At 48.3% G+C, this 12175-nt stretch overlaps 1 protein-coding gene across 1 annotated transcript in view; it reads right to left on the bottom strand.

The window, feature by feature from the left end:
• Positions 1-1896: 1896 nt before the first annotated feature.
• rgs7bpa (regulator of G protein signaling 7 binding protein a) overlaps positions 1897-12175 on the bottom strand; it is a gene marked incomplete at its 5' end in the record, with an annotated part of 109059 nt that continues 98780 nt past the window's right edge. Inside the window, 2 exons of the mRNA XM_084322614.1 lie at positions 1897-2034; positions 11695-11765. Coding sequence (XP_084178740.1) covers positions 1943-2034; positions 11695-11765 — 163 coding nt within the window. The 3' untranslated portion in view covers positions 1897-1942. The remainder of the gene's footprint in view (positions 2035-11694; positions 11766-12175) is intronic.

Raw genomic sequence — 12175 nt, 5'->3', positions numbered from 1 at the left:
CAGTGCCAGTGCCATCCTTCAGGACAGTGCCAGTGCCATCCTCCAGGACAGTGCCAGTGCCATCCTTCAGGACAGTGCCAGTGCCATCCTCCAGGACAGTGCCAGTGCCATCCTTCAGGACAGTGCCAGTGCCATCCTCCAGGACAGTGCCAGTGCCATCCTTCAGGACAGTGCCAGTGCCATCCTCCAGGACAGTGCCATCCTTCAGGACAGTGCCAGTGCCATCCTCCAGGACAGTGCCATCCTTCAGGACAGTGCCAGTGCCATCCTACAGGACAGTTCCATCCTACAGGACAGTGCCATCCTACAGGACAGTGCCAGTTCCATCCTACAGGACAGTGCCAGTTCCATCCTACAGGACAGTGCCTCCTACAGGACAGTGCCATCCTACAGGACAGTGCCAGTTCCATCCTACAGGACAGTGCCTCCTACAGGACAGTGCCTCCCTACAGGACAGTGCCAGTGCCATCCTACAGGACAGTGCCTCCTACAGGACAGTGCCTCCTACAGGACAGTGCCATCCTACAGGACAGTGCCAGTTCCATCCTACAGGACAGTGCCAGTGCCGTTCCTACAGGACAGTGCCAGTGCCATCCTACAGGCCAGTGCCATCCTACAGGACAGTGCCAGTGCCGTCCTACAGGACAGTGCCAGTGCCATCCTACAGGACAGTGCCTCCCTACAGGACAGTGCCAGTGCCATCCTACAGGACAGTGCCTCCCTACAGGACAGTGCCAGTTCCATCCTACAGGACAGTGCCTCCTACAGGACAGTGCCATCCTACAGGACAGTGCCAGTTCCATCCTACAGGACAGTGCCTCCTACAGGACAGTGCCATCCTTCAGGACAGTGCCAGTGCCATCCTACAGGACAGTGCCAGTTCCATCCTACAGGACAGTGCCTCCTACAGGACAGTGCCATCCTACAGGACAGTGCCAGTTCCATCCTACAGGACAGTGCCTCCTACAGGACAGTGCCAGTTCCATCCTACAGGACAGTGCCAGTTCCATCCTACAGGACAGTGCCTCCCTACAGGACAGTGCCAGTTCCATCCTACAGGACAGTGCCTCCTACAGGACAGTTTCATCCTACAGGACAGTGCCTCCTACAGGACAGTGCCATCCTACAGGACAGTGCCAGTGCCATCCTACAGGACAGTGCCGTTCCTACAGGACAGTGCCAGTGCCATCCTACAGGACAGTGCCCCCTACAGGACAGTGCCAGTGCCATCCTACAGGACAGTGCCTCCTACAGGACAGTGCCAGTGCCATCCTACAGGACAGTGCCTCCTACAGGACAGTGCCAGTGCCGTTCCTTCAGGACAGTGCCAGTGCCATCCTACAGAACAGTGCCTCCTACAGGACAGTGCCTCCTACAGGACAGTGCCTCCTTCAGGACAGTGCCAGTGCCATCCTACAGAACAGTGCCATCCTACAGAACAGTGCCTCCTACAGGACAGTGCCTCCTACAGGACAGTGGGATAACCTTTTCGACGAGTCATCGCATTTCCCCCCATTTTTTTTTCATTATTTTTTTTCACACAAATCCTCATCTCGCCGTACAGTTCTGTGGAAGCGACCAGGCGGTGACGCTCTCCCAGTCGAGCCCTCATTCCCTCCCTCCCCAAGGGCGAGGTATCCTTTAGGTAACCTTCATTTACCAAAAGAAGGGAACAAATCTGTCGCAAAATATCTTAAAATATATGTCTGTGACTATTGTTTTCATTACATTTGCGATTGCGATTCATCTTTTTGTATTACAAAATAAAAATTATAAAATGGGCAGCTTTTTTTTTATAAAGAAGAAAAGAAAAGAGCGAAAGGACAACTTGTTTTGAAAATGGCAGTAATAGACTAGTAATAGATCGGTGAGGGACGGTGTGTCACCGTGGTGAGCGTGTCTTCGTCGCGGCTCCGCCTCCCACCTCTGGAGGGCGAGGCTTTTAGCTGGTTACTAGGCAACAGAGCCCGAAGAACCGCCTCTTCCTCTGTCGCACCAGTGGGTAGGGAGTCAGATTCAGTAGGCTGCTGTCGTCTGCGGAGGAAACACAGGGAACAGAGAGCCGGCGATCACAGAGGAGCCTTCCTGAGAGGCTGCTATTGCTGCTGCTGCTGCTGCTGTTGTTGTTGTTGTTGTTGTTGTTGTTGTTGTTGTTGTTGTTGTTGTTGTTGTTGTTGTTGTTGTTGTCGTTGTCATTGTTGTTGTTGTTGTTTTTTATCATCAAATTTTATTTTTTTCATTTTAAACCTTTCACTGCCGCACTACCAAATGGTTAACCCTTTCACTGCAACAATACAGAAGGTTAACCCTTTCACTACCACACTACAGAAGGTTAACCCTTTACTATCACACTACAGGTTAACAGTCTGTAGTGTGATAGTAAAGGGTTCTGTTCCATTAGGGGCTCTGCTTGGCATCACACTGCACTCCCTCGCGTACGTGCACGCGCACTGAATAAATTCCACAAATGTACCTTTAATACCAGTATTAGTCTGACCACACCCCTCATCAGCTTACCTTCATAAGCAGGTGTGTGGTCACCTGCTCTCCTCCTTCTCGCTTTCACCACAAGGAAGTGCCTCGGTAGTACCCCACTTGACGTGTTGTTAGTTGAAAAGAGTTGTGACGGGTTTACATTGTGCTTAATTTTTTCTTCTCTCACATCTGTTGTACAAGAAAAAGTTGGGTCATAATGTATTCCGCGGAGAGTAGACCCGCTAGACCTACTCTTCACCAGCGGTTCTCCATTCCCGCCTCCGTCGTGCGCCTCGGTGCTGGGCTGTTGCCACTCTCGTGGTTGCCGACCCAGCCCGGGAGACTGCCAGTGGATAGTTTGCCTCACCGAAGAGCCGAGGGTTCGGTGCCGTCGCTCCGGCGATGGCCTGATCTCGACTCTGGTTCCTCTGGTTCTGGGGAATCGCCCGTTGGTGAACGGGGGGTTGTCTTGGAGCCAGAGGATTTGCGACGCAAACTTTTCGCGTCTGCCCGCTCACGTCGCAAGATGGTGGCGTGCAGGCGCGAACGGCCTGGGTTTGGGGAACTGCTGGAGACCAGCGAAGATTCGTCCGGCTCTGGATTTCCAATGGAGACTGAGGACTTCATGGACGAGGCGGAGGGGTTTTTGTATGAGGGCCCCGTGGAGGAGAGTATCCCTCCTCAGGAGACCCCGGAGGGGGGGGAAATGGCTCCATGGGGCGCCCTGTTCGAGGATGTCGAGGAACCACCTTGGCCTCATCAGCAGGATGCCCTACTGTCGGCCACATCAGACTGTGGCTCCTTGACCAGTCGCAGCCTGCTGTATGTGAGGGATGCGGGGTCGGTGGAGGAAGGTTCGCAGGGGGAACTGCGGGCCTTGTTTCCCGAGCTCATGGCGGTAGCCGCCGCCGCAAACGGCGTGCCGCTGCCGCTGCCATTGCCTGCACCTGTCCCTGATGACCTCATAGGCCATCCCTGGCAGCGTCCCCCAGTGAGAGGGGTGGACGTTGTCTACCCATTTTTCCCATCGATGGGGGCCTATGTTCGTCGGGGTCAGGCGGTGTCCAACATCATGGGACTAACTCCTGCCTACGTACCAGTTACGCGGGTGTCGGGGTTGGTCAAAGGTATGGGGGAGGGCGTGCCTCGGCTTGACAGTCCGATGGCCGCGCTCCTCTGTCCGGATATGGTGTGGGAACCCCTATGCAAGCCGGTCCTCCAGGGGAAATCGGCTAGGCGATTGGCTTATTGGGGTGACCAGTCATTCATCGCTGGTACACAATCGCTAGCTGCGGCGTCTAACATCGCCCACCTGGCTAGATTTGTATCGGGGATAATGACGGGCGGCACGGATCTGAACGAGGTGAAATGCGATCAGATCACCCAGGCTGCGGGAGCTGTCCTGCACCTTTCCCAGGTGCTGGCCATAGCCATGGGGAAAGTGCGCGCCCTGGCCACCCTGGGCCAGCGTCACCTTTGGCTGGAGCAGGCCCGTGTGCCAGAGAAGAAGAGAGCTCCTCTTCTGATGGCCGCCCTCTCCGACGCTGGCCTATTCGGGAAGGCCCTGCGGTTGATGTCCTCAACATGCAGAGAGATGGCAGAGGAGAGGTCCATTCTCCAACCCCATTTTCCGCCTCCCGTCCTTGCCGGTGGAGTCAGAAGGCTTCCGCGACGTCGAGCTGTCTCCGTCGCCGCTACCACTGCCTCCGCCGCCGCTGCTGGCCCTGCCAAGAGGGCCAGGGGACGAAACGGCGCTTCTGCCACCGCCGGCCCATCCACGACCGGAGGAGACGGTAGGGAACGTCGTGTCCAGCAGACTGTAACCTACCGTCCCTCCGGGGCTCCTCGGGGTGGCAAGACTTGAGCGGCGCGAGGTGGCAGACGCCGTTAAGTGACTTTTTCCCCTCTGTGTCCCCTCTCCTCTACACCCTCCCCGGCCCCTCTATGATTTTGTGCCTTGACACATTTTATTTAGTTAATAAAAAAGTTCCCCGACATAAGGGGGACTGTGTTTTCTCCGAACAAACTGTGTGTTTCTTCAAACAATTCATATGGTGGGGTTGTGTATATATGAATCTGCCCTTTTACGTTGTGGGATGAGTCGTGTTGTGTTACGAGGTTAAGCAAGGTCTGCAACGTACACTCTGTAATAGGTTCTATTAGCTTGATGCTCCACATGCAGGTAGAAACTGGTGTTATTCCATTGCTTGAACTAAGTATATGTGTTTCACAATGCTGTGTTGTTTAGTTGCAGTAATACTCATACACACACATTTCACGGCTTAGCCGTTTACTCTCGATCAGCGTTTTTTCCTATGTACGACATAGTCAACGGGTATAGGATTCACGCACAGGCGACTTGTGTTTTGTTGTAAAACCTTTACACATTTTTGTGGGTAGCGGGCATTGTATTAGCTTTTGCTATGCATTGCTTTCTACCGGAGGTTTTTCAAGATGGCTACGGTTGTTTTTCTGTGTGTAGGGATAAAGGGTGTTTTTTCGGGAGGGGGTGTCAAATAAACCCCTCCTTTCCCACTTGATTGGTTTAGGGAATTTTTTTATCTCTTCTGCTGAGCCAGTCAGGGCCAAGCCAGTGGGACGTCTTGGCGGGGGGGGAGGGGTATTCTACCGACTCCTATTACATGACAGGAGCCGGCAGGTTTCCCCGCCCGTTGTAGCGGTGTTGCTATGGCGACGCCTTCCATGAGTTGGTGTCTTAAAGATGTCGAGGTTAGGGCGTAGGGCTCACAGTTCTGCTGCGCCCGATTTATGTGTCAACTTGAGTCGATTGGTCACGTGACTCACAGTTGACATATCTTTTTCATGACTATGGACTCATGTGGGAAGGTGTTTCTGGGAGGGTCTGGTCTTACACTCTGATTAAAAAGAGTGACTGGATTAAAATCATGTGAAAACAGGTTTTTTACTCCCAGCTGTGCAGTTGGGTCATACGGGTGATGCTTTTTCTTTATTATTATAAAGAGTTGGATGTGTCTATATGGATTGGAAATGAGGGTCCCTGATGGAAACAAGACTAACGTCTTTCTCAGGTCTGCCTCCCCTTAACCAATTGTGTGTATTGCCGTACTGGGTTGTACCCTTTCTGCAGTCTGTTGGGTAAACTTTTTCATTCATTTATTCATGGAGTTGATTGCATCTCGCCCCTCTTGTCGTTCCCCTGGGCGTCTTGGGGATTCAATATGGTGGTCTAAACGGCCTATTGTTGATGTGGGTATGTCAAAACGCACACATAGTGCTAGCTCGGGATGTTCTTTTGGGGCATTGGCTGACTGGCGCGCCTTGATTGCTTGGGTTTGAAACAGTGTTTTTATGAAGCAATTGGGATGGGGGTTTTTCCTCTTCCGACACCCTGTGTGGTTGTCGATGGGTTCCCGTTCATGTCAGGGGATGATGACGGAATGGGTCTGGACATATGAGGAAGGGTCTCACGCCCTAGGGGTGGGCCACCGGGCGCGGTTCGTACCGAAACGTCTGGGTGGCGCCTTCTTTTTATGTTGGGATCAACACGCATATCTGCCCCTTCTCCTGGGGTTGGCAGCTCGGCGTGATTAGGGCACGGGACTGGTTCTGGTCGCGCTGGTCCAGATCAGTTGCACCCGTTGTCCGCTGGGGATGCAGATCTGCTGTTCTGGTACCCTGAGGGACTTGGGTTTTTTTCAGGGGGAAAAAATGCTAGGTCGGTCCGGGTGTCACAGGGTTGAGCGTTATGGAACCCTTGTTGGGTGCGTTGTATTCTGCACTGTCGTAATGGCTTACGGCCGTGCCAACCTGTACGCGCCCGATCTCGTCGGATCTCGGCTGCTGTGCAGGTTGGTCTTGGTTGGTACTTGGTTGGGTGACCTCCTGGGAATACCGAGTGCGGGGTGCTGGGGCTGGTCTTCCATTTTTTACGCTCTTCTCTTGCGCTTGGCGCAGAGGGGCCTGTTGGGGTGGTTTTAACCTCCTCGGGGGACCCTGTGCTCCCCGTATCACCGGGCCCGGTCCGGGGTAATGTTTCGTTGACCCGTAGGCCCGGGATAGCCCTGTTGGAAACCAGAACGCGGGCTGCGGCGGTTATGGGACCAACCATTGCATGGGGTAATGCCTAGGTGGTTGGTTCTCTGGTGTGTTGCTGCAGTGTCAACTCCCGGTTTCTCCGGTTGAGGGTGCCCCTGCACGTTCATGATGTCTGCCGATCGTATCGGCCTTCTCTGTGGAGGCTTGGTTATGCGACAACGCCAGCATACGCCCCTTCCGCCGGGGCGGCTGTGTTCAGCTGTCCTTTCTGGCGCCTGCCTCGTCCGCAGTCTCCAGGCTTGGGTTAACAGCCTGTTGCCTGGTCTTTTTTCCCGGTGCACTGCCTGCTTCCGTTGATTAACTCTTGTGTGTTACGACCATGCTGTCTGCCTGTTGCAGGGCCTGTGTTCCAGGCGGTGTACTGTTGGGGAGGACAGGGCCCGCTCGGCTGAGGGGCCTTTGTCCGAATACGCTGGCGATGTGGGGGGCGGGGTCACTAGGTGCCCACCTGGTGGGGTCTTGATGCTGGCATCATGGACTTCTCCGGGCCCCCATTCCAGGGAGTCCAGTCCTTTTGGTGGGTCTGGGTCTTCCTTCGCGCTCCGCTGCTACGGCCTTGCCACGGGGTTGGGTTTGCCCTTGATCCTGTGATTCTGGGGGCAGTAACAAGGTTGTTTCCTACGTTCGTTCCCGGGTGGCATGCGGGTTGTGCGTGGGTGTAGTCGTGGGGTCAAGCCACGGTCTGCTCACCCTGTGCGTTGGGTTGCTTGAGTGCCTCTTCGCGCGGTCGGGTCCGTCGCCCTCTCGGTAAACCTCTAATAGGGAGGGTGCCCTCCATTAGGGGGGGTCGGGGGGGCTCGGCCCTCCCTGTTCTGTTGGTTGTGGGGGGCCTTCAGCGGGGTGTATTTGTCAGCCAGCGGCTCCGCTTGGCCTCCCTTTGTGCAGTGTGATGCCAAGCAGAGCCTCTAATGGAACAGAACGTTAGGTTATAACTATAACCAAGTTCTGTTAATTAGGGGTGACGCTTGGCATCAGACGGCCGCTGCAGCCCTTGACCTCACCTTGTGGTGAAAGCTTGGGAAGGAGGAGAGCAGGTGACCACACACCTGCTTATGAAGGTAAGCTGATGAGGGGTGTGGTCAGACTAATACTGGTATTAAAGGTACATTTGTGGAATTTATTCAGTGCGCGTGCACGTACGCGAGGGAGTGCAGTGTGATGCCAAGCGTCACCCCTAATTAACAGAACTTGGTTATAGTTATAACCTAACGTTAACCTTCTGTAGTGTGGTAGTGAAAGGGTTAAACATAAAACAATATACAGTAGTAATAATAATAATAACAAGACCACACAGTACCACAACAATAATAATAGCAACAATAACAACATTAGCAATAATACAAATTATAAATACAGAACATAAAAACCAAACTTGTACTATTACAGACACCACAAAAGACACCACAAAAGAAATGTCCTCCCCCACTCCCACCACAACTATTCTGCATGTTGTCCAATGCAGAATAATAACTATCATGAACGCTCTTAAATTAGATTCGATTCAAATGTAATTGTCATTAAGCAGTACAAGTACAATGAAAAGAAGTTTGGCATCCAACCATAGTGCAAATGTAACAGTAAAGTGCGATAGTAATACAATGTACAGGTGATTAAACTGGGTATAAAATATATAAATGAGTACTACTGGGTAATAGTGCTAATCAGATGTATGTGCAGAGTTGTAGTATTAATATGTACAGTGATACAGGTATAAAGACACTATGATAGTAAGTCATACTGGCCAGCAGCGTAACTAGTAAGAGTAGGTAAGGTATATGTACAGATATAGTATCTATCTACAGATATGTAAAGAGGATTATATGCAGGTATGTACAGACAGATGGATAGATCTATATATACGGTAAGAATAAATATAAATATACGGTATATACAGCATTATTGTACATGCTATCATACAGAGTTATATGGGTTATATGCAGGCTTATAGAAGGATGATATGCAGGTATATTCAGATAGATATGGATATATACTATATATATGTGGTAAATATAAATATATAAATGTATATATGCGGTATATAGCACTGTTGTACATGTTATCATCCAGAGTATACTAGTAGACTATAGTACAAGGTGGGTAGTTATGATGATTATGATGACTATGATACAGTGTAAGGTAGTTGTAGACAGTGAAAGCAGTCGGTAGGTATAAAGTGAGTATAGGCAACAAGTGTACAGGATGGATACTTGAATGCTGTTTAAGTGCTTAAATGCTCTTCCTCAGGTTTAAGACTAGACTCCCTTCTCTCCTTTCCTCTCGCTCTCTCTATCTCTCTCTCTCCCTCTCTCTACCCCTCTCTCTCTACCTCTCTCTCTCTCTCTCTCTCTCTCTCTCTCTCTCTCTCTCTCTCTCTCTCTCTCTCTCTCTCTCTCTATCCCTCTCTCTACCCCCTCCCATCTCGCTCTACCCCCCTCTCTCTATATCCCTATCTCTCTCTCTCTACCTCTCTCTCTCTCTCTCTCTCTCTCTCTCTCTCTCTCTCTCTCTCTCTCTCTCTCTCTCTCTCTCTCTCTCTCTCTCTCTCTATCTCTATCCCTCTCTCTCTTATCTCTCTCTATCAATTCAATTCAATTAAATTCAAATGGGCTTTATTGACATGGGAAACATATGTTTACATTGCCAAAGCCAAACCCTCTCTCTCTCTCTCTCTCTCTCTCTCTCTCTCTCTCTCTCTCTCTCTCTCTCTCTCTCTCTCTCTCTCTCTCTCTCTCTCTCTCTCTCTCTCTCTCTCTCTCTCTCTCTCTCTCTCTCTCTCTCTATCCCTCTCTCTCCCTCTCTCTACCCCCTCCCATCTCTCTCTACCCCTCTCTCTCTCTCTCTCTCTCTCTCTCTCTCTCTCTCTCTCTCTCTCTCTCTCTCTCCGTGTGAAACGTGTACAAACAGTGAGTATTGATCGCCTGGCCTCAGCGTTCACACAGTGAGACACAAATACATGGCAGGAGCAACAACATTACTCCTTCAAATCTCAGGATAATCATGTAGGTTACGCCTCTATATTATATCTGCCGTGCCATGTTGATTATATCATTATATTCTTGGATGATAACATGTACAACAGTGCTGTATATACCGCATATATACATTTATATATTTATATTTACCGCATATATATATATATATATAGTATATATCCATATCTATCTGAATATACCTGCATTTAATCCTTCTATACACCTACTTATACGCCTGCATATAACCCATATAACTCTGTATGATAGCATGTACAATAATGCTGTATATACCATATATATATATTTATTCTTACCGTATATAGATCTATCCATCTGTCTGTACATACTTGCATATAATCCTTTTTACATATCTGTAGATTCTATATCTGTACATATCCCTTACCTACTCTTACTAGTTATGCTGCTGGCCAGTATGACTCACTACCATAGTGTCTTTATATGTACATATTAACCTGTTAAGCCTTAAGGTCCCCCTATAGGGGGACCCTGCTTTTCTTTATCATAAATCGATCAATAGAGACCGTAGTAGATCCCCAATTATCATATCATGGGGTATCATTGGAAAGCCACACTCATTGGCTACAACCCTGTGCAGAGATTTTCGAGATCGCCAAATGATTGACGGAGCTAGAGCCCCGGGAGTCGGGGGTGGTAATGTGTACTTTTGCGTACTTTGGGGCACGCCTCACATATCGGCATGTAACTCGAGAACCGCTGAACGGATTTTGTCACCTGAAAAGGCAATCGACAGGCAACAAATAGGGCTTTAATTCTATCTATATATTGTATTAAAAGAAATGCACACCCGAGCCACTAGATGTCGCCAAAGAATCGTCCACATGTGGGCCCTTGGATGTTAAGAGGTCAATGTTTTTAAATATATTTTTTTGTAGCCAAGAGTAAAGACCATAACCCTATCAAAAACAGTAGTCAAAGTGTATATTTTCATTTTTACAGATGTTTTATATGTTTTATCGGAAATACAAATTTATCGGAAAATGCTAATTATCGTAAAAACCGCAAGAAATTACTAAATCCAGATTCAACCCTGCCATTGGAAAAAGGAGCATTTTCCCTATCCATAGATGTTTGATTTGGCCATAATAAGGTCAAGGTCAAGTTCAAGGTCAAATATGAATTTATAATGAAAGTCGATTATCATTAATTACTGTATCTACAAATCCTTCTGTTTAATCATCTTCCCGGGGTTCATTTGCTTAGATTTTTTGTACACATGATCTCAATATGGTGGTGAATGAGCTCAGTGAGCATTTTCTCGTGCCCTGCATCAATTTTTGATCATCATCATCAAAATCATAAATCATAATTAATCATAATTAATTTATTCATTACAATTTACTCAGCCTAGTAACAGACACAATATTTCTGACACTGTAAATACATACCCCCAGGTCCCTAGATGTTCCTAGATACCAAGAACATGCAAATTGACCTTGCAGAAGTGGAGCAATCTTCCATTTACTTAGGCATGTACCTTTTTAGGGAAAACGGTCTACAGATTAACAGGTTAATACTACAACTCTGATTAGCATTATAATCAGTAGTACTAATTTATATATTTTATACCCAGCTTAATCACCTGTACATAGTATATTGCTGTTGCACTTTACTGTTACATTTGCACTCTGGTTGGATGCCCAACTTCTTTTCGTACTGTGCTTGTGCTGTATGATGACAATACATTTGAATTGAATCTAATAGATAGATAGATAGATAGATAGATAGATAGATACTTTATTCATCCCCTTGGGGAAATTCAGGTATCCAGTAGCTCAGTGCAGTTGACAGACAATAAAAAGCGATAAAAAGGACAACCAATACAACAAACAAACAATGAAGGTCAGCGCTGAAGTTTAAAAAGTTCCAATGAATAAATCTAATTTATAATTCTATCTATACTATACTCTATACCTATTCTCTATATCTATACTATACTAATAATTCTATCTATATATCTATACTGTACTTAAGTACAGTATTTGAGTAAAAATACTTAGTTACTTTCCACCACTGTACATACTACAGGTACTAACACAGCAGCAGGCATTGCTCATTAAATCGGGGCCAGAGGTCTAGAACTGGAATAGGCCTCTGGACCTGCCCTGCCGTACGTCACACCCAGACTCACCTTGATTCTTCAGCGGTAAAGGCATCGTCTCCCTGAGTTTACTGAGCAGGTTCTTCATCTCTCTCATGTCCCTGTCCAAACACACATCGTTTACATTTTTTACATTTGGTCATTTAGCTGAACACACTGAACACGACTTACAGATTGTGAACAAGTCAGCAGGAAGGAGGGGTACATCGCTGGCCAGCTAAAGGGTCAGTGGCGTTGTTCTTCAAATAGTGTTGATATAGAGTGTTACACTCTGAGTGTATAGTAGTATAGACATATTAGCAAGATAGGTAGTAGCATAGTAGTAAGATACATAATAGTAGAGACAGTGAGAAGGTACATTTTTTGGTTCAGATTCAAATAAAACATCAGATCGTTTCGTTTGGCATCTAGTGAATATTTTCTGACTCGCACACGCCCACACAGACACGACGCTGTGGCACTTTAAAAGAACGCTGATTTATTTTGCACATAATGTCACGCATATCCAAAA

The sequence above is a fragment of the Notolepis coatsorum genome, assembly GCF_963971535.1.
Source record: "Notolepis coatsorum genome assembly, chromosome: 10".
NCBI classification, from domain to species: Eukaryota; Metazoa; Chordata; class Actinopteri; order Aulopiformes; family Paralepididae; genus Notolepis; species Notolepis coatsorum.
Note: the sequence above shows the minus strand (reverse complement) of the source record. Positions and strands in the feature narration are given on the sequence as shown.